General features: G+C 42.7%; 1 protein-coding gene across 1 annotated transcript in view; it reads right to left on the bottom strand.

The window, feature by feature from the left end:
* Nucleotides 1-2,446: 2,446 nt before the first annotated feature.
* The window catches only part of LOC111868275, a 107,774-nt gene continuing 86,071 nt past the window's right edge, over nt 2,447-24,149 (bottom strand). The window contains exons 5-6 of the mRNA XM_023858775.1: nt 4,415-4,630; nt 2,447-3,075 (exon numbers count right to left, since the gene is read on the bottom strand). Coding sequence (XP_023714543.1) covers nt 2,974-3,075; nt 4,415-4,630 — 318 coding nt within the window. The 3' untranslated portion in view covers nt 2,447-2,973. The remainder of the gene's footprint in view (nt 3,076-4,414; nt 4,631-24,149) is intronic.

Here is a 24,149-nt window from a genome sequence, read left to right as displayed (position 1 = left end):
AGCAGATATTATAGAGGCATAATTTAAGTCTTGCATTAATGTATTGAAAGGAATAGTATTGGAATTTACTTCAATTAATCTATTGCATAACATAAATTAAATAAATTTGTTTTACACGTATATTAACATATTTCTTGTTTATGTCTGTACTGGTATTTGAACCTGTGGACGGCGTTTTGGCGCCGAAACATAACCCTCAATATACACGCTTCTTTAATAAACATATGCTGTGTCACTGCCTGTGAGATATATTGGAACTGTCAAAACACAGAGCAGGAAGCAGTACTGTAAGGCAATCACTGGGGCACGTGTCCTAAAAAAAATATTTTACCTCATCGAGAGTATTTCGAAAAAGCTTTTCATTTTTCTAAACCATTTTGCATGAAATTAAATCTTACTTTCAGATCAAATGCCCAGTAATATCACGTTTTAATCATCACATAAAGCAGTCCCTTTATTAATAGCAAGAAATTACAGCAGAAATATAAAATAATTCTAGAGTAACATGGAGAGGAAAACGTCAGGGGGGAAAAAATACAAGAATTGAATCGAAATTTAATTTTGTTTTTTCATGAGGAATTTATATGTTGCGTATCTGTTTCTACGAAGCTTAATTAAGAATACGAGGAAGTCGTGTTTTTGGCTTATGCACCGGATAAAATGCCCGTGAGTTACATCCAGCCAATCACCGGGTTTAAAATAGCGGACATATTTTAATTCAAGCTGCGTCACAATCACAAAGCTAACAGGCATTGAATCACAATCGAAAAGTCTTGAATATAGATTTGTCGGGATACAACTCTGTTGCATTTCGCTCATCGGATTCACGCACGTCCCACGATACAAATTAAATAAAATTTGCTTTAAAGACGACATCACAAAATATATACGCACTGATGAAACTAAACAGTATTAATTTCTTTGGAGGCGGTGCACTGTAACGAAACCCCATCTTATCTTAATAAATATGGTAAGAAATATTTGTGTCTTGAAGGACTGAGTCAAGATACGTAGTAACATGCTGGTTTTTATCTCATTAGTTTGTATATTCAAACGGGACAGAAAGAATCAACATTGTGGTGTTTTGGGTTATGGCACCATGCAATCCCTTAGGTGTTTATCAGCGTTTCGGGGTAACCTGAACATTGAGGCAAGATTATTTTCCGAAACGTCTGTAACCACTTGGCAAGTTGTATAGCGTCGTACTCCAGAAGATCAAACTGCGAACCTTCACGACCTTGAAAACGCCAAATATCACAGAGGCGGAAACCGAGAGTAATCGAAGTGTCCTTGGTTCCCAATCATTGAAATATCCATTCAATAAAGAAAATGAATAGAATTACTAGGTAAAGTAAATGAAAAAAATTGTACAACAAAAGTCTTTATACAGAGCAAAACGACTTCTTTTATGAATTTCACCGTACCCCGATGCACACGCGTTTAAAACATCAATTTTTTTATGAATTTCAGTGTACTCTGATACACAGGCGTTCAAAACATCCACTTTTTAATGAATTTCAGTGTACTCCGATACGCACGCGTTCAAAACTTCCACTTTTTTTATCAATTTCAGTGTACTCCGATAAGCACGCGTTCAAAACACCCATTTTTTATGAATTTCAGTGTACTCTGATATACAGGCGTTCAAAACTTCCACTTTTTTTAATCAATTTCAGTGTACTCCGATACATCCAATGTTTTTACAGATTTTGACACAATTCATGGCTTCGGTCTTACAGATAATCTGTGTATATAAACTTGCAGCTTAAACCCCCAGACCTTTTTTTTTTTCAGCTCATTTAGTTACGCAACATCGGACGCTGTTAGTACTTGGTTGGGTGACCGCTTGGACAAACCACGTGATGTTGGCTTGTAATTTTTAATTTTGTCTCTCGAATACTGTCTCTAATATATTTTTCGTTTTCAGCGTATATTATTTTTATAAAATGGCCACAAATAGTTTTTGGATATGTAAATTCATGCTTCAGGAAGACAACTAAGTGAGATTATATTAAGATTTCAGCCCCAAAATTATGAGAACACTTTTTTTTTTTATAAATGATTTAAGACATACCATTTTAAGGTTTAGTGTAATCTTTCATGTGATGTCGTCAGTTGGGTACGTTGAAAGTTGAGGGCGCTGAATATTGTCACACAATATGAGAATAACTTCAACAGGATTCACATCAACCAGATGTTTCTTCAAGAGCAACAGAACAATAAGTAAGTTCGTCGAGTAGTATAAAATCGATCACAGTTCTGAGTGTCTCAAAGAAGGCGTTAACACGTTCAACAGGACATAACGGAACGTACAATTTCAATGATGGGGAATGCATTTCAATGCAAAATTACATTTTACTTAGTTACTTTTCAAAATGCAGCCCATTTAAAAAAGGTATATGCGGTGAAAGACGATTGTACAGCATGCAGCTAAGGAACGCTGATGTGTCCAATATTAATTTGATATATTTTACACAAGTTTATATTCTGAAATTAATGTACTTAATACTCGTAACTTGGGTCATGACAGTTAGATACCTGATGTTAACAATGTTTTTGAACTTTTCATGTTTCTTTTCAACCCATACAACGGTTTCTTTATGGATATATTCACATGCATATAAATTGTCGGACATTTGAAAAAAATTGTGCAGTACAAGTCTTTGTCAAATGTTCTTCAAGGAATCAATGTCACTTCGCAAATTCTAGATAAATTATTATTTATAAACACGCCCTTCACAGTCTCTGATTACTTTCATCTCTTTTAAAACGCCAATATTTAAAAAAAAATTGCATTCTTGTTGCCACCACACGGGAAGGTGATATGTATTTATGTTTGGTGTAAGACGCGGGGAAAGGATTAGGAAGGAGTACGGTTCTGACCAGCACTCAACTGTCACACGATTGTATGGCACTCAGATTTGTCTTCTTCTTGTGGCTATGTACAATTTGTGAGTTAAAATCACTCGTAAGTCATTCCTGGGCACTTAATTCGCCATTAGTGATTGACACCATGACGGAAGGTTGGTCTGACGTCACGGATCCAGAATTCTGGTTGGTGTCTGTTGTTTGTTCCTGTAACAAGACAAATTCAGGCAGTTTCACATAAAGTACCAGTAACGTCACAATTATATTGATATAAGCATAAAATATTATTAGGGCTGTACGAAAAAACTCCGTGGCTTTAGTCCGCAAGCTAACTATACTGACTGAGCGATCGCCGCTTGTCAGCGAAGTTAGTGTCAACTTTAGCGGATAGAGGGTGTCGCGTGGCCAGCGCAACGGATCCCCACGGCCGTTAATTTCGGTTCTCTAGACCGGAACCGCTATTTCCTTGAAATACCTCCTTAATTTTCCTCACGAGGCTGACTGGACCCAGTTCCAGGCCCACAATTTCTCAGAAAATCTGGTAGCTCCGGGATTCGAACCCCGGACCTCTGTATCTCTATCCAGGAACTCTGACCACTAAACCACAGAGGCGGTCGTTAGGTCTATATAGGTCGCGCCATAGCTCAAGCGGCTAGTCGCTGGCTTTCCACCGCGGCGACCCGGGTTCGATCCCGGGTCTGGTCAAGTGTGAATTGCGGTGGGCAAAGTGGCGCGGGGGCTGGTTTTCTCCGAGTACTTCGGTTTCCCCTGCCAATCTTCATTCCACCAAATTCTCCATCATAATAATCACCCGGGGCAGGCTCCAATAGGCCAATCAGTGGTCGCTGTGCCGAGTGTACCCGGTTGGACTCCATCCCCCACTAAGCGAACTGGTAAGCAGTTCGCTGAAATTTCAATCGGAAATTGGTGGAATTAAACTTGGTCAAAAGTACCCAGCGTCAGTTTGAACCTATATTTGAAGCTTCTGTCTTACATCCTTAATTGGCCTTTCAAGCTAACATTATTGTAACATCCTCTGAGAATTCAACGGGGATCCCCCATCATTTGTTATATGATCTGTCGTAGAATTAACTTCCCTCACTTTTTCCCTCATTGCTTTCCATTGTTACAATTAATCGAATGAAGAGCCGAGGCCGATGTTTTACGTCATTTCCTACGATTGGAACTCATAAATACTGAATCTTAAGCCGTTTCCTTCATATATATATATATATATATCCTCATCAAAATATTATAAATACTCACATAATAGACACAATGCACTGAAACAGAAGAAATTTCGCTTGTTGTTAACCTACTACATAACTTACTTTCATGAACGCTCGACAGTTCGTTGCTATGGTAACACGAAACTGCTCGAAAACAAGGATAAATCTCACGTTATAATGTCTTTATGTATTGTATATGGAAATGTAAGTATTGAGGTGGTCTTGTGTGCTTTTCTGTAATTCTTGTAGGCCCAACAGGAACGCTATTCCTGTTTCTTTTAAAGCGAAAGTGTTGCCCTGTCTGCTGGCCAACTTACAATACGGAGCGCGTGCATGATGCACGCCTGCGCAGTCGACTCCACAGCCATCAGATCCTCCAGTTCCTTGTCATGATGTGTCGCGTGAAGTTCATCTGGTTGGTCCTTTGTCTTATCCATCTCTGGAGAGGCCAGGATGTCGTCACATGATAATTCCACCACTTCGTCATCTTCGGGAGTTGGCGCATGCTCACTGACTCTCATCTTCTTCGCCTCCTACCAACATATTAACGTTATCAGGTAACTCATGTTCATTAGAGCAAGCGTCTTGAAGAAATTTTGAGCATGTTAAATATGTGGGATGTTTTCCATCATTTATTTCAGAATATTTTGTCCTTCTTTCTGCTGTATAAAAACACAAACATCAAAATTTATAAATTATATATAATATTTCCTGTAGTTTATGTGGACATGAAACTTTCTCTTTCGCCCTAAGGGGTGAACGGAGACTGGGGGTGTTTGATAACAGGGTGCTGAGGGGAATATTTGGACTTTACATGGAGAAAGTGACAGAGTGACGCTGGAAGACACGGACGAAATTTCAAACTTTCGAACATCGGAAGGAGACCTAACACCCAGCCCTCAAATGAAATAATTCAATTCAGTGCCTTTACGTGGTAACACAGCGGCTGCACGTGATAATTACAGAGGAGTTAGCTCAGTCGAACATATAAAAATTGAAGTAACCAGTACAGGGATGTGCGACAAATATATACACATAAGACATGTTACTACGACTGCCCCTGTGATCTAGTGGTCAGAGCTCCTGGCTACAGATCCAGACGTCCCGGCGATCTCTCGGTCGGTATAGTTCGCTTGCGGACTATAGGCCATGGAGTTTGTTTGTTCGGAGATATGCTACTTCACAGTAGATGCAAGACGAGCATAGGTTTATAATGACATTAAATGTAACAAGATATTACTTTTAACCACATTCGCCGGAAGATTGGTGTTAATAATCGACAGGCTTCTTTACGCTGTTACAGACTTAATTCGGTGTTAAGGGGCACTATACAGAAGAACATACAACCCGACCCGCCAACTGAACTCCGGAGCGAGAGTCAGAGTCAGAATTACTTTACGACTCACGGTTTGTCGCCAAACAGTTCATCTTGGCGAAAAGCCCCTTGAGACTCACGATCAGCAATTTTTTATTCAACTGAACACTTGTGGTCAATGTCCTTATGTAACATCCTCTCAGAAAAGAGGATGGGTCTGTCGTTTACAATTGCTTCTGGTCCTCGCCAGCGCACTCGTTGCCAGGTCCGAGTTCCACGGGACTCATGACCACATTCTACAGTCTCAGATTAGAGACTCCCCCAACCTGGAGGGCCAGGCATTCGACCCCGCCTCAACATGGGCACTGAATTCCAATTCAATAGCTCCCCTCTTTTATAACCACTTTGCACGGACCGAACATGAAGAATTGTTCCCAACAATTTCTCTGTTGCTTCCGTATCTGTTGCCGCGGAAATTTATTTGCTGAGAAGCTGCCTAGCAATGGACGTCTCCTCTGGCTCCAGTATTCCGGCCCTCAGGATTCATGTCACAATTTCAAAGGAAACGATCAAGGCGGGGTTTGGTATAGATATTGTTGCGGACCAATTTTGAGATTGGAAATTTAAGGCATTGCCTTAAAGTTTCGAGACTTGCGAAAAGTGTTTCACAGCCATTACATTAGTATGTCAACACCTGGACAGGCAACTAGGTTAAGAATGTTGATGATCAGAATTTATGCGTAATCACATAAGTAAGAAGCTCTGCTAACGAGGCCACTGGAGATGGTAATATTATTCAATACACAGCGATGAGACACCATGGGCCCACCCACAACCACCGAGAATAGCCAATTAGAATATAACTTTGAGAATTGAGAACAAAAAGGAGGAGTAACTTCCCTCTTTCATTAACCGCTGATTTAGCAAATTAAAGATATAAATAACTGAATTCAGGAGACATAGGGATCTGATCTCAAAGATAATATTCAGTTGTCAGCCGGAGGCTCTAGTCAATATGGGCCTTACGAGTGGAGGAAGTGGGCCTACGTCTTTTACTTCAAGTAAGTCACGTTTACTCATATAAGCCATGTTGTTAAATAATATTTTGGATAAAAGCGTGTGGAAAATATCGATAGCAAACTCCAGTGTGCTCGGCGAGCCCTTAGGGGAGAGTAATAATTATGTAACAAGTGATTGCCTAGGAAGATAGTCCGGCAATATGTCTGTGTATGGTGTATGTGTTAGGATTACTAGTAGTGTATCATGAATAGTAGGGAAACAGGATCGCATTGCACGATTAATACTTGCATATAGTCAGGAGTCGAAGCAGAGAGAGAGAGAGAGAGACTCCAGTTTTATACCCCCGAAGGGGAGGTTCCTAGCGTAGCTTCAAGTAAATCCACTATGTAGTCCCGACTGAAAGTCGGCCTTGTTAATAATTAAAACATTGTAAATACAGTAAATATCAATGTAAATAGACCAGTGTACATAGAGTAGGATGTATGCAGGGAATTGTGATTCACACCTCCATAATCACCTTTCCACGACCGATCCCGAGGGTCCTACCAAAGTGAAAGGCAACAGCAGCAGAATGCTTAAGGGGAGATACTAGGAATGGGCAGGGATAGGCACCTGCCACGCAGGCAGCGTTTAGTAGCCTTGGTATCAACGCCCCTTAAGAATCATAATAATGGAATACGTTGCTACCTGCAGGCTATATGACGAGTTGCCGAAAGGGAGCTATGACAATATGTCAGGGGGTAGTTCCCACCATAGAGATGACAGACGATAAGTAGAGGCGGGTCAGACCCGACACGCCCGCTCTACGCCAATAATAAGAGGTGACGAGGATGAAAGGGCCAGCAAACAGTGACGCTCGACTACCGCGCTACCGGCCCTTGGTACTTACATCACCTCTCTTAGGACATATAATAGATGGTGGCAGCTTTAAGTAAGGAAGGAAGCCCAGAAACGGGAGAATCCTAGCTGAGAGTAAGGTAGGATTATTGTGTTAACTCCTTACAGCGTAAGCTGTGGTAGCAAGGAGGGGTACCTGCACGCCCCACCTGCACCACGGCGTTACAAGATGGTGGCAAGGTGGGATACCTCCACGCCCCCTGCCGCCACGGCGTTACAGATATTATCCACACGGACGGCGAAACACCACGAAAATCCTGTCAGAATAACTGTCTCTGGAAGACAAAACAGGAGTTGTGTTTCTTACCGCGACCTCCACTAAGGTTAGGTATCATGATACGAAGTGTGGGAACGTGAAGGGCTGTGACAGCAAGCGATAGCGATTTATGCAGACGTTCGCTTGGGAGTGCTGAGAATAACCACGACTAACGTTTGTGTCGGGCCAGGACTGGAGCTCTTTGAAAGTTTCTTCTGTATCGACTCTGTACAAAGAGTTTTGTCTGTAGCACAGAATCCTGCAAGAACAAAGAAGAAGGCCTTTCATCTTACAAATAATTTATTCATGTCGCTGCGTTTCTTAAATTATTCTGTATTCTGTAGTTCAGAAAGTTTGAGATATCTTGCGGTGAAGAGAATGGAAGCTCAGCGCTGAACCTGCCGCTTCCACTTCCTCTGAGGATCGGTTCGCCTTATGGGATCCACTCATTTTGACTTTAGTGTTTGGGAATTTATTTAACATGGGCCCCTGTTTGAGTAGGACACACATCATCTTCTGCTAATTTTGTGACTAACAGTAAGTACTACATACTGCTTTGTGCCTGTTCTGTGATATGCAAGTAGATCCAGGGTGTGTATAACAGTAAGTATACGGCTGTGTATGTATTGTCACGCGTACGAATGTGTCTATAGACAGGGTTTGAATTGATGATCGGGTTGTTTGAACTCTTCGATACATCGCATGACTACACTTTACAGTTCACTGTTGCACGCACACACACACACACACACACACACACACAAACACACACTCTCTCTCTCTCTAGTGACAAGAGTCACGTCTTCACTAGTCGTTGCTCGGCAGCGGTTTCTAACGTCGGACATTCCCCTTCCCCTGGGTTCACGAACTCTCCTCATCATCAGCCACAGCAACTCTCGACTAACTGAATGACTCAGTTACTCAGCAACAAATTAACTCAACTCAACTAAGCTCAATTCAGTTCAACTGACTCTCACTAACTGTCCTGATTACATCTTGGAACGGACCGCATAGAAAACGCAATTTCATTATTGCTGTGTAATTGTTGTCGTGGAAACATGATTATTTGTGAAGCAACGGCTGTTGTATAGCTGCTCCTTTTGCCGTCGTTGCTTAGCAACAGGTCTACATGTCACGATATTTATATCACTAATTCTAGAGTAACTGTACTTACCTCAACAACAAGAGTGTTGGTGTAGCGATACAGCTATAGATTTGTATTCTACAGGTGCTTTGTTCGAATCTCGGCCCTGACACCCGCTGTGTGACAGTTTTCTCGTTCTTTTCCTCAGTCCTGTTAGGAAATTATTATGTTGGTACCTCTTCTTGTCACAGCCACTTGCTTCCATATGCCTTCAAATTCACTTATCATAGGATTTGACACTGCGGCTTCGATACCGACAGCGTCACCAGGCAACCCACTGGGCTTGAGGAGGTCACAGGGATACTGTGGAGAGTGCAGTCGTCCAAGTTGGAACGCTGTGTACTTAGGAAGAATTCCGACGCCTCAGAGGAAGACGTCGCCTCCGTCTTCAGCGCCGAAGCATCAGCAAATTAAGAAAGCAACAAGAGGCGGAAGGAGGGAAGCTGTCCCTGTGCTTAATCAATTATGACCCACGCCTTGAAGATGTAGGGGAAAGTGGAGGTATACTTCCATATTTCTTCACCTCGGCAGCAGATGAATGGTCAGCTTCAGGACACGTGGGGAAGAAACACCGGTACCAATTGGATAGGAAGTTGAATGGGCCCCATTGGCTCTCTGGGCAGGGTGTGAAGACTCAGCCCCGATCCTCTGGCTATTCAGCCCGTAGACCAGTCGTCGAGCCACGCAGGCCAATTTGAGAAAATGTGCCTAATGGGTAATTATTGGACCGCCTCTGTGGTCTAGTAGTTAGCGTTCCTGACTACAGATCCAGAGGTCCAGGCTCGATTCCCAGCGCTACCAGATTTCTTTTTTTTTTTGTGAGACGTAGTTGGTCTGGAACCGGGTCCACTCAGCCTCGTGATGATAAATGAGGGACTATTTCAAGGAAATACCGGTCACGGTAGCCGAGCGGTCTAAGGCATGCACTGTCTTCGCTCGCTCGGAAGCCGGGATCGTGGGTTCGAATCCCACTCAGGGCATGGATGTTTGTGTGCGTTTTTCTGTGTTTGTCTACAGGTAGAGGCCTTCCGACGAGCTGATCACTCGCCTAGGGAGTCCTACCGTATGTGTAAGATCTAGAAAAACCGAAGTGAACGGAGAACTTCATGGCGGTAGGCCTAGGCCCACTGGGGCTGTAGTGCCAAGGAAAAAATTCAAGGAAATAGCGGCTCCGGTCTAGAAAACCAAAATTAACGGCCGTGGGAAATCGTGGCGCTGACCACGCGACATCCTCTATACACAAAAGTTGGCACTACGCTTTGCTGACAAGCGGCGGTAGCTCGGTCGGTATAGTTCGCTTGCTGACTAAAATCACCGAGTTTGTTTTGTTTTATGGACGATTATTTTTAAACAGTGTAAACAGCGAAGGAAATAAGTTATGTTACGTCTGTTAATAAATTTATGCGCCATTTTCAGTTCCATTATGCTCTAAATTCTCTGATATTTTTAGTAAGATTCTTAGAGTTTGTGCTGATTTTTTTGAGAACCCTCCACTAAATTTGCGAGTATGTTTAAAATTCTCAGCCCGTGGAGGAGAGCTTTGTTCTATTATGCATAACACAAATATGGATCCACTCAGAATGATGTTTATTGTGTTGAAAACTTTAGACAATAACTGTGGTATAGTTAGGCAATTGAGTTTAAGCTTCAGGGAGCACTAGAGAGGGGATCAGAAAATAAGGCTGTTTGCGGCAGCGAATGCCGAAGTTCCCGTATGAACAAAAGGTTCAAACTATTTCCCGAAACCGGAAAGTACTTTCACTTTGAACCTACATCTTCTGCTTTCACAAAACGTCTTCCCGACCTCAAGAAGTTTCTAGTTTTGTTTGTATTCCCAAAACAATCGGGGATGTCGATTGAGTCTCGCCTATAGAATCAACACGAGAGGAACACAAAACCGAAGAGAATATCCTCGGCTCTCTCTCTGTTCACAACTCGCTTTGCCCTAGGACTCCATTAACTCAAGGAACCTGTCACTGCAAATCGCCGAAGTAATTGAATTAATCATATCAGAGTCTAAAATTATTGTAATTACAAATCTAGAAAGTGTCTGTAAGAAGTAATAAAGTTTATGAGACTTCATTCTTTCAGCTTTATTGATTTCACCCCCCAAAATATTGTCACGTGTATTAGTGACTATTAGACGGGGTTTGGATAAGCTGATTCGATTTATTACACTTATACACTCCACTCGTAGCAACAAGTGATTCGGTGCTATCGTTGACCTACACACTTTACAGCTCACCGTTACACATAAAACAGGGTTCTCAGTCTTCACTAGTCGTGTCCTGGCAACGGATTTCAGCACAGTAATTATACCAGTCTTTTTTTCACAGCCTAATTCATTTCTTGCCATCTCTTCTTAATTATCTGTGACAGCCATCTCAATTATTCTTCACCTGGCCTGTAATCTTCTTTATATAACCTCGGGGCGGATCCAACAGAAGACACCGTATCCATCGTTATAGCCGAACAGTACTTCAGTTGTTGCTTGTTTCTTCGTTGCCGAGTCGTTGCCTAACAATGAATGTCAGCTCTGGCTGCCCTATTCCGGCTTTCAGGCGTCATGTGACAATATGGAATATTTATATTTGTAGCGGGTGTCACAGACATAAGAGACAGCCGAAACACTGTTAGTTTGTAAAAATTTAAAGTAAGTTAATGAAATGGGAATGTCATTAATTTTTTGGAACAAAATGATAACTACATGTTTCATCTGTTTCACCATTACAGACGCATACAGTCTGTTCCTGTGAGCATCAACGACGCTTTTATGAATAATATAAACATGACGACCACTCAAAGACCAGTGAAGTTGTACCAGTACTACGTGAGAAACCGAACAACGACGTGGAATCAGTTTTACAAGAATTTCTAACGCATCTAAAAATTGACACTACACATCATCATCAACTGATAGAGTGTCATGAAATATTAGAATAAAAGAAAGGAGCAATGTCAGCCCGGTCACAAAATTTATGTCACACTGTAATAAATACTGATCACAATGGCCGCGCCGTCTGAACCATAAAATGTCTTCGCCCACTCAAACTCTTGGATCTTGGGTTCGAATCCCACTCGAGGCATGGGTGTCTGTGTTTATTCCGTGTTTCTGTTGTCCTGTGTGTAGATAGCGGCCTTGAGTCTGATGGGAACTGGCCGGAGGGCCTAATATGAAATATAACAAAGATGTTAATAAATAATTCCCATAAAAGTTAAGCTTACAGATTTCTGGGACGTGACACCTCGTAGTTTGTTAAGCATACCAGAATATACAGCGTCACATCCAAGAGAATCCTATTCTCATTATTCACCCCCTTAAATAACACATACCTCATGAGAGTACTAAAACGACAATTTTACATTTACTGCCAAATTACTGATTCATAATTTTTAAACGCTTTGTATTAATAATTCGTACTGGCAATGTCATGACGTTTTGTGTTGATTCCCGCATGGGGTTGTTTTCTTGTGATACAGGACGCTGTAACTGCCACACCCTGCCGTCTGTTTCACAGGGGTACCACCCTTCATTTCCATTGCAGGGGAACCAATCCATCGTGTTTTCCTCCTAAGAGCCGACCGTCACTGTGGCATCTGTCGATAATCTCGGTAGCAGGGTGATGAACGACCAGTAACAATGATGGGTGTGGCCCCATGTCTGAACTCTGCTGGGCCCCTTTCACCTCACATCATATGTTATACGTCCGTCTTCGAATCGAGAATACTCGTCATTTAGTTAAAAACCTCATGATCTATTCCGGATTTCAAAGAATTCTTTGGAAAGCGGATCATGTATGGGAAAATTATTGTCGGCAAACATTTTGTGGGTTAATTGTTTTGCCAATTCTTCTGGGCACAATTTATATATCATACTAAAACTCTGCATTCTGGCCACACAGTGATATCCGTATATTCCGTATGGTCCTCACAATAAACAGCGACTGTTTCCCTAAACAGCATTAACCGGTTGGGTTTGTAGCGGAGACATAATATGTTTCCTGTGAGGTACGAACTGAATCTCTATATTATTTGTGTGTTCCGTATGGTTCTCACGCTGATCTTGTGTTGTGAAGCATCCAATCGATATCGCACCTTGACCTCACACACACTCACCCTCCCCCTTCCATAAAAAATACCCTGAATCACTTATATGAGCGGAGTGCTCCTCATTGCAGGCGGCTAATCATCAGAAGGAATACCGGAGGACTCAGTCTTCTAGCAGCACCAAGAGCTAATCTCTACGCTGGACGCTGGACCAACATGAGAGCCCAACTGAAGAGGTGACGACTGCAGTGGATCAAGATGATAGACACACAAACTGTTTTGTTGTATTTCGAAATGTACTGAAATTGTAAATTAACCAGTGTATTGTTATTGATGACATGTACGCACTGTAAACTTTATCAATAAAGCATTAAGCACACATGCTAGGGAAACGTTAGAGAATCGCCCGTCTGCTTTGTTTGCCGGACCCCTGGCTAGAAGTCAGTGCGTATCCGGAAGGTCCTGCGACCAGGCATCTCGACACAGGTTTTCTTGGTTTTCCTCTGTCTTGTAAGCAAATGCTGAGATGGTTCCCAGATTCCAAGTTGCCACTGCATGCTTCTCATGCAGCCCTCCCGATTTAAATTCATCAAAATTACGGTCCCTTGCTGTCAAAATTACCAAAATTATACACGTAAACTCTAATTTTTTAAATTAAAAGCTCCGCGGCCCCTCTCTCTCAACTCTCTCAAGTCGTTGCTTCTAATCATCTTAACGCCTACACTTTCACTTTACTCTTACCAGAAGGACGAGCGGGCAAAGCCTGGGAACCTTCTTATAATCGATGCTCTTTCTTTCTTTCGTTCTTTCTTTCTTGCTCTTTCTTTCTTTCTTTCTTATTTCTCTCTCTCCCTCTTTTATGGTTCTCACAGTAAACAGCGACTGTTTCCCTGAACAGCATTAACCGGTTGGTCCTTGTATCGGAGATGTAATGTGTTTCCTGTGAGGTACAAACTGAATATCTACATTATTTATGTGTTCCGTATGGTCCTCACATTAAACAGCGACTGTTTCCCTAAACAGTATTAACCGGCTGGGCTTTGTAGCGGAGACGTAATATGTTTCATGTGAGGTACGAACTGAATCTCCATATTATTTGTGTTCCCTATGGTCCTCACAATAAACAGCGACAGTTTCCCTAAACAGCAGTAACCTGTTGGGCTTTGTAGTGGTGACGTAATGTGTTTTCTGTGAGGTACGACCAAGATCTTTATGTTATTTAGAAGAAATTTAGTATTTTAAACCTTTACTCAATTGAAGAGACTGGTTTTGTACGTTTGTAACTGCGTGCAGTTCAGACAGAACCCGGCTCTACGGAGGAACACATCGCTTCGTTTTCAGAGTCTAAGAGTCAGAGTAACAAGAAACTAACGGAAACAGGCGGATTGCTGAGCTCTTTCTTCATTACTCTTTGACCCTGAAGATAGAGGCGTTATATTCCCCTGAAACATCACGCTCTCTCCAATATACTGTAACGGTCGGAGAATAGTCACTGCAAGAGGAGTAGCCGGACAGAAAGAAGACGTTGCAAGAACAGCCTTCAAAGAAAAGGAACGGGGATGCACCGTTAGGCTGTTCGTCCCGAATGCAAAAAATATTCAGAACCCATCAAGCAAGGACGAAAGCCATGCGAGACAAATGGATGGACACCAGGCGAGAAAAGATGGACGCCAGCCACAAGGAGATGGTGGCCGAAAGCAAACCCGAAATTGACGTAAAGACGATGGCCTGTCAAGAAATGGAGGCACGTCTAGAAGAGGAACAGCCGACCTCATCGGACAGGAAACCTGAGGCGGCAGAACAACGGGAAGCCCCCAACGACGATGCCGTAGTGAAACCGGTCAACGGACGGAAGAGGAGGCGTAGGGGCAAGAAGCAAGCTGCAGGGCGACGAGGAGAGCCGAAGAAACTGACCCGAGGAGACTGTGGATCCCGGATGAAGTTGGCTGCCGCCTGCAGGAAAGTATCCCACCGTGCAACAGTGGCACGACGTAGGAGAGATGCCTTCAAGAAAGACGGACCCAAAATCAGGATGGGTGCCGGAAGACATGTCGCCGCCAGCGGAAGACCCACCGTACAGGAATGGCACGGCGCAAGGGACACATCGTAAAGTCGTACCTTACCCAGGAAAAGTGTCACCCACAGAGAGAACTGGCCGCTTCTAGAACTAGGACGACCCACCGTGCAGGAGTGGCACGGTGCAAGGATAATGCCGTCGGGAAAGTTCGTGCCAGGGGCAATGTGGTACGAGGAACCCGGAAAGGATGGACGCACGGAGGGAGACAACAGATGAACCAGGAAGGCAACAATCTGACCAGGAACCGAAACTTTCAGGAGCATGTACGGTTTGGAAGAGAGCTACAGGAAGGCCATCGGGCTGGAAACCGTGAAGCGAGCAGTAGGAATTTCCATTAGGTTACCGAAAATGAGGAAATGGAACTTGTGGAGTGGTCGACCCTCTCCAAGACGAAAAAAGATACTGTAAGCGGAGGAGGAACCGGTAATGTAGAATAACCGGCCTCCCCGGCGTGAATGAGGAGTGAATGAGCGACGAATGAATGTAAAACAACGGATCGACGAACGCTGGACCATGGAATTGTTCGGCACGAACAATCTTGAGAAGGGAGCGGATGTAACGGCCGGAGAATAGTCACTAAAAGAGGAGTAACCGGACAAAAAGAGGACGTTGTAAGTACAGCCTTCAAAGAAAAGGAATGGGGATGCACCGTTAGGCTATTCGGGACGAACAGCCCTAAGGAGGGAGCAGTGTGACGTATTTGCGCCATGCAGGACACCCCCCTTTCAGCTGTGACGTAACAGCATCGGAACAACTGCCACTGCTACGGTAACAGGCCAGTCAACACTCCGTTCCCCTCCCCGCGGTGACGTAACAGCACTTCCCACTGTGACGTAACAAGGGGACACCGCTGGTAACAGGGGACGGTATAGAAAGCCGGCTGAGCAGTATGTGTGAGAGTGTGTGATCAGGAGTGACACAGTGAGGATCGTGAGGTCGCCGAGTGCAGTTTCAATCTAACAGTCGCCGAGTCGGGTTGTATCGAGTGCATGGGAGGGACTCCAGCAGGAGACGTAATTGTGATACTGCCAATGGCAGCAGTTGGGAAATTGTGAATTGTGTAAATGTGAGTGAGTGGAATAAATTCGCTATTATCAGTACGGCGTAAAGTTATTTGTCGCGTGACATATGCCCAACACGTGACACATTCTCTGCGAGAATGTCAACTATTAACATGTTTTATAAATTATAAGTTNNTTTTTTTTTTTTTTTTTTACAGCGGTGAGTGTAAATAATGTGTCTGGTTTGTGACACCCTGTACTTTCAGAGGTGGCTACCAGCGTTTCGGAATAATATGCTGCCGTTATCTTCAGAGTCAACCCAGAAGCCCGAGTGAGCCGATTTTAAGATTTAATACTGTTTTCTTATTACCTTATGGTGTTTTAAACCAGCTCTTGGAAGTTTTATAATCGATTTTTAACTGGGTTCCAGTTAAAGTACTCTTTTCCTGGCACAAGTCCGATCCAGTGTGTACTGCTAATGCCTTGTGTTGTATGCCTTGGTGCGCAGTTGTGAGTCTGCTGTTTTCGGAGCCAATGACAAATGAATTCACTGGAAGACTACCATCCTTGGCGTATTTACATATGTCTATAAAATACTTATTAATGGGTGGACAGAGGACAGATGTGATATCAGAGTTTAAGAAATTACACAAAATGAACCCCAAAACAAAACATTTACTTCTCCAGAAATATATTAATTTTGAATTTGACCGTGCCTGATATCCTACGGAGAGGTATGTGAAGAACCTTTACATTTCATATGACGTTAGCTAGATCAATTTCATAGCACATGAATGTTGATGCATTTTACACAGTACAAGCAGATATTCGTAAAAAAAACAATTACAAATTAATTATAATTAATTTGTAGTTCAGCAGTAGTTTAGTTCGTAAGTACACTTGTCTGCTGAACTAAACTCTGGGCTTGACCGAGTGGTTTACGCCATAGGCTCTTTCCCCTTACAGCTAGGGGCCTCCTTGGCTTATTCCATTTTCCTTACGGGAGAGAGAGAGTCCATCCAGTGGCTCTATCACTGTGCTAGTACGACAAATCCAGCAGCACACTACTGTCCCCATCCCACCTGTTCTCCGATTACACATGATAAAAGTGCAGGAAGCGTTGCTGACGACCGTCTCGTTATTTCTCGTGTGTGGTGAGACTTTGTGTTGTTGCGTGTTACTTTCATCTGCTTGAATCATAATTAAACGTGTTTTGGATCAGCTGAAGTATTTAAATGAAATAAGTTTTACACAATATCATCTTTGTGCAGAGAAAGTTTGTGAAGTGCATCGGATCGTTCTGTGATGAGTGCTGAATATAATCGCCACGTGCAAGCAGGAGGACCTTCAAGCCACCACGCCACGACAAGTCATACCTCGCTACGTATGTATTGCGCAGTATTTATCAAACCTTGTAATGTGCTTCAGCCGATCACAGTGGCCGCTCGGTCTAAGGCATTATTAACTATCTTCGCTCACACAAACGCTGGTACCGTGGGTTCCAATCCCGCTCAAGGCATAGATGTCTGTGTGTAGGTTTCAGACTTGCGATGTGCTGATCCCCCACCCAAGGAGTTCTAACGTCTGTGTATAGGATTAAGAACCTGAAAAAGCGGCAAAGATCCAATAAATGACTGTTGAAAAATTGATTATGTATTTCAGTTTCATTGGTTTTGAGAAAGAAACGTTAAGTGTCCAAGAGATAAAGCTTTGGACCGCAGTGTAGTTACATCGTGAGAGCTTTGTGGAATTTTCTCTTATCCGCAGCACTAACGTGGTTTTGGCACTTCGACAGGCCTGTACCGGGTTAAAGGTTTAAAATTCAAAATGGTTCTATCATTTTTCCCAATTTGGTGGCCTTGGTCTCTTCTCCCTCTGGGTTTGAAGTCTGAAAGTGATTTATCAGATCTGTTTTAATCCAGTCTTCCCAGCTGTAACAGTTGTCTCTTGTGTTTTACCAAATAAACTGTGTAGACTAATTGAGATTCAAGTTCTTCACAGCTCTTACTACATACGCGTATAAAGAATACAATCATTTGGGATGTGTTGCAGTGTAGTGTGGTAGAAGTTTACGACGTTTCGGAAGAAAGTACTATCTCCGAATAGGCAATAAACTTAAAAAACTATCAGCCATCACATTGCAGAATATTGTAACTACATTAACAACGATGAATAAATAGTGAAATTAGGAATAAAAGGGCATGTAGTTTAGAATGAACTACGTGCCACTTGATGTGAATATATCAGAGATATCTGTCCCACTACAAACTGGTGGACTGCTCTGAGATATAAAGCCATGTAGTCCTTTGAAGGCCAACTGATTTTTCGGAGGAACATGTCGCTTCTATCTTCAGAGTAGAAAACTAAGCCAAGCATGAAACTAGAGTGAAAGAAGGTGGTAAGCAGAGCTTATACTTCGACCCAGAAGATGAAGGCGACATATTCCTTCGAAACGTTTGTTGTTGTTTGACTACTTGGCACTATGTCTTCATAACCACCGGGATGAGAACCTCAACCCCCAAGCTGGAAGCTCTTTCCTGCTTTTCTGATATTTAATCGCAGTTTGTGATTACGGTGATGTTTTTAAGATTACTGATGCTTGTTATGGAGTAAGTCAATTGTTTTTAAGCGAAAGCAGCGGCCTGTATGTGACTTTCGCATTTAAATTGACGTCTGTTTTGTCCTTGCCCGCCATATTAATGAACCATCATATCACAATTCTAAACTAAGAAAGTGAAAATAAAACATTACTCTTGCTTCGATACCGATGTGACGATTACGGTACCAATGTTTAATTTGTATGTAGGCAGGCCTACAGAAGCCCAAAATTTAAACCCTCATCCCCCCAAAATCTAAAACCTCATATATCTGAACAGTTACTTTCAGATAGACTTGAAAGGATTCTGACGATGGTGTATTCTGTACAGAACTGTTAGGCTTATTTTGGACTTTATTCATCGTGATTGAGACTAACTCTTTCTAACGGGCCCACCTGAGTAGGTCTATCCTGCCCCATCCACCTGAGGACGGAGGCAGATCAAGTCTCCGAAACGTTGTGATTTTTTTGTCTTATATAAACCAGACGATGGATAAAGTCCAAAATAAGCCTAATAGTTCTGTACAGTTTCTTTCAGATAACGAACATTTTTAGTTCTTTGAACTGTTACTGTAAACACAGGACAACTTGAATTATAAAAGCCATTTTATTTAGAAGTATGAGCATGCTGTTGTCCGTTTTCAATATTAGCTCTACTCATATTGCTTTTATAAAGGGGTTGAGGGGGGGGGGGAATGAAGTCATACACCCCTGGGGATTATACCGACGCGAGAGCCGACGAGGCATAATAAAGGACCCCTGGAAGTGATTTTAGTTTTCACTTAAAAAAAAGTATACACAGACTGAACACAGCTACAAAAATGACGAGCGAAAGGTTATGAGACATATATTATTTGTGCATAATTCAGAAGCCGGTAAGCGCCACAGTAACCAGAATTGTGTGCCCGGGTTTAGTCAGTTCCCCCGCTCACATCAAAAGGTTAAAGTTGAGCAAAGGAGACTGAAGTTACTGTTAGTTTTATGACTTTTAAAGTTTCACAGTTATGTGTATCTTTTTTTTTTTTTTTCGAAACCCTGCACTGATATGCGCGTATTCATGGCTGTTTCTCACCCATAAACATGGCATAACGGGGCAAATTGGGCAATATTCACGCAAGAACAAAATAATTGAAGTAACCTGAAACTTTTCAATACCTACCCAGGAGTTGAGGTTCTCACACTGGTGGTTATGAAGTTTTCTATCTTTTGGTATATTACTCCATGTAGTCCGCTGAAATTCAACAGACGTTTCGGAGGAAAAAGTCACCTGCACCTTCAGTGTTGAAGAATAAGCCCAGTTATGAAACAACGTGAAAAATTCCTGCGAAACATCTGTTGACTTTCAACGGACTACACAGCGTTATATCCCAGTAACTCTTTATGTCGTTATCGTCTTTTCTGTGGCATATTTAACTACTGCTTCAGTAGCTAGACCCTATAGCCTCCAGTGAATACGTGACGAATGATGGATTGGAAAGGACGCGGAAGATAGTAGTGAGGCCTCATTGAGATCTTATACCAGAATTTGGTGGTACAAAGAAACACGAAAAACATTACTGAAGGTAGCCGGTGACGCGACCGGGTTTCGAACCCAGCGCTACGGTTACTCTATACCGTTCGGGACCATCTTGTTAATAGCAGAAAGGGTAACACAACTGGGTAGCCGACAGCTGTAGGACATAAAAGGAAGCCTCCTTTTTTAATATCACTCCAAAGCACTTTGCTGCTTTCTCGTTTTAACTATAGCAGAGATCTGCCCTTTGAAAAAGAAATCCCTGGAGATACGGACGTTATTACTGGTATATCGTGACACTGCGAACAGGTAGAGCGGCGGAAATCACTCGGTGAGCTTTCAAACAAAACAAGAAAGCTCTATTTTCCTGTAAAACTCGTCCAGTGTATTACTGATCTTCACGCTCGTCTCACCTTAACTTTCAGGATAATAAACCGTGAATTTCAGTATGATATCAATTCTAAAAACAATAAGTTCTGGGAAGAACTAATCGTCTACTTCTCTTTGATACGACACGGACCACACGTGAGTTCGATTCCCTATGAGGTCATTGGAATTTTCAATTGGCCTAATCCTTCAGCCGCACTGTGGCCCTGGGGTAGACTCATGCAGGGATAGCTTTACCTTTACAACACAGACCGCACAGAAAATAAGGCGTCTAACTATTCTTGCATTGATCCCTGTATTCGTTGCCACGGGAACATGTTTACCGAGCCGTTGCCTAGCAGCGAAAGGGGTACATTTTACCGTGCCTTTGCCTAGCAACGATAGGAGGGCTACACTTACAGGCACAGACCGATTGGAAGGATTTATGAAGTACGCCGTTGAGATGGACTCAGGTGGCATGATGTACATACCAAGTTTCATAAAGACTGGTTTAGGCATTCGAAAGTTTATGGGTGGAGGGGTTTACAGATGCACAGCGGCAGACAGCATGATGTACACATAAGTCTCCTTTTACTTTCTTTCAAAATAAGGAAAGTAGGCTAAATTATAGCGTGTAATATTCACTGTGCTTACTAACTTTACTAACTAACTTACTTACTAACTAACTAACGTCTTTTAGACTTGTTCAAAGTAACTGAGAAAACATGTTCTTAGATTCGCAGTGTCCGTACGGCTGTCAGTCCGACTGAAAATAACTCTACTCCGCAGGATGGGTTTTCATTACTTTATACTATATTTTGGACTTTTACTAAAACACAATTCAGTTTTGGTTCAAATCGGGCATCCATTACGGACACTGCACGGATACCTGGCTGCGTTTTAGAGTATTTCACTCCAGCCCCTGCTTCGCTGACGAGATCACAACAGGATTGCCATGGGAGAGCAACCCTCAGCATCCAATGTAATGATTTCACAGTTGAAATATCTGAACGCTCTCCCAATGTTACGTCATATGTACATTGACAGTCATGTATTAAGCGTAATTAACCCATGTAACAGGTTGTGAGTTTTATTTTCTGTGTGCGGCACCCCATTCATACCTAAGCATCAGGGCACCTAACCATTCTCTATCCAAAGTGCAGAAGGAATCATTTCCACAGGGATGAAGTCGGCCGGAAAGTGAAACTAGCCTCTTATAGCCGATGCATGGCTCCTTTCTTGCCTTTATAATTTCGTCACAGCGACGTAAAGGTAAAAAAAGATAAAATTGCCCCTGTGCTTAACGAATTAAGCACTACGTCATGAAGGCGTATGGGGGAGTGGATGTATAGATCCATATTTTCTTGACCTCGGCACTGGCTGGTGGTGAGTGGTCAGCTTCACGCCCCTGCCGCTTTACCCACCAGGGAGAGAGCCCCCGGTACCCATTGTAAAGGATGTTGGGTGGATCCAAGGGTCTGTGACGACTTGGAGAACAGAAAATTCTTGACCCTACCGGGACTCGAACTCCGACCCCTTCGTCGTCCAGCTCATAGCTAGTCGCTGTACCGACTACGCTATCACCTTCATGGCCCCCAAAATGTACTTTGCAAAAAGGCTTTTATAGAATAATTTGTATATCCCACTTGTTTAAATGTCCTGCAAAAGAAACATGTCTGCTTGTAAAGGCTGCTTGTTGTTTACATTTCCGGTGCTGAGGCCCCTCTCGACGGCGGTTATCTTAGCGGTATATTTGTCTGACAAAGCCGCCGTGAAGTCTGAAGCGTGTGGAAAGTTTGTCTGAACCATCTCTGAAGGTACATTTTACTCTTAGTAGGCAACCTCACGGAAGAAAAGTCCCGTGTTCAAGGAGGTCCCTGGTATGGAGACTGTATCCTGAAAATAGAATCTAGTAATGAGTACTCCGCTGGTCACGGTAACCGAGCGGTCTAAAGGCTCGCGATTCTGACTCAGCTCGGGTTCCAATGAGCCAAACTCGTCCGTGTGCGGGTCGCCACAGCTCATGCGTGTGTGGTGAAATTAATCCGAGCCCGACTCCCGAGTCAAGCTCGCCGAGCCGGACTCGCGAGCCAGACTCGTACGTGTATGGGCCGCCTAAGGCATGTACTGTCTCCTCTCGCTCCGAAGCTGGGATCGTGGGTTCGAATCTCACACAAGGCATGGATGTTTGATATGTGTATGTGTTTGTGTTGTCCTGTGTTTAGGTAGAAGCCTTGCGACGAGCTGATCACTCGCCCAAGGAGTCCTACCTTCTGTAAAATGACAATGAAACTGAAAAAAAAAGTCGGAGGCCAGGGCCCAAGGGGGGGTGTAGAGCATATGTGAAAAAGATTACTTAATGATCTGTCCCGTTATCGGATGATGACATCCTCATAGATGATTTAGGCATGCAGCAGTAGTAATTGGTCCATACTGACGTACGAAATGCATTTGGTGTTAGCCATGCAATATTCCGTTTACTCGTGAAGCTATGAAATTATCGGCAGGTTACTGTAGCGGTAACACTGAATTTTATTTCGAAGGTGCCAGGATCAAATTTCGGTCAGAACTGAGGTTCTTCATGGTTTTCCCCACTCCCTTCATGCAAATGTCGGGATGCCCACTAGATTAGGTCATGAACGCTTCCTTCCACATCCTTTCCAGTATATTATTCATCATTTTGCCACGTGTAGGAGGGTACGCGTGACGAAATTAACGGGTTCTAATTCGGATGATTGGATTAACACTTCTTTTACAGTCTCTCTTAATTGCAGTTGATACAGCGTTCCCTTTGATTTACACAGTTTACAGCTCACCGTTGCACACGCCCTAGGATTCTGTTTCCACTAGTCGTCACCTAGCAACGGATGTCAAAACATAAACTAGCTCATCAAATCAGTATGAAGTCTCCCTGCAATTTCTTATTCAATCGACCTGGAATCTTGGTACTCACTAAAACTCTTCTGGACTCTTCTTAGCTACTAGCGGACTCGTATTATGTAGCCGCGGCACGGACAACACAGAAAACATAGTTCAACTATTGCTTAGCGCAGATCACAGAAAAAAGCCACGTGATAGCTAAGTACTGTTGGAGTGTAACGTCATTGCGCATGGGCGGAAGTGTGTTTACCGAGCTGTTGCCTAGAAGCGGGTTGCATAACACCGTTGTTCCATTGTTGGTGCATATGTTACTTAACAACGGCTGTTTCTATGGCTCAACCGTTCTTGCATGGGGCATATACGCCACACTGTCATTCTACTCATTATGGCCAGATATATTGACAGTTTCGTAGAATGAACCACAAAAACTTCTATAACAATTATAGTAATTCAATTCAATTCATGTTTATTTACGTGCAGACTTAACAGCACAGAGGCCAATTACAAAGCTAGCACGAATAGAGAAATACACAAAAATAATTAAAAAACAAAATACAAAAATGCTAGTCTATATTAATTACACAGTCAGCATGAATAAGATACAGAAGCAAACATACACAGACAAAGCCACAATGTGAGAATTTGAGTTTCAAATAGAGCAGCATACAATAATAATAATAACGAAATTAATAAAAATCAAACCTATTATTGAGAAGTGAGAAAATTAAAATATATACAATTTCAATTTGATTGGAATAGACATGGCAGCAATAAAATATAAAACAATTCAAGTCTTAATGGATTAATGTATAAATATATTGATTCCAACTTTTTGTTCATTTACATGCGAAATATGATTGACAGAAACTGTTCCGATTGCAAATATGTCGAGATCTTTACCCACCGCGTTGGCAGCAAGGGCGCACCGAGCAGAAGGACA

This window comes from Cryptotermes secundus, unplaced genomic scaffold (genome assembly GCF_002891405.2).
Source record: "Cryptotermes secundus unplaced genomic scaffold, Csec_1.0 scaffold966, whole genome shotgun sequence".
Lineage (NCBI taxonomy): Eukaryota > Metazoa > Arthropoda > Insecta > Blattodea > Kalotermitidae > Cryptotermes > Cryptotermes secundus.
The sequence above is the reverse complement of the archived record's forward strand: the minus strand, read 5'-3'. Positions and strand labels throughout refer to the sequence as shown.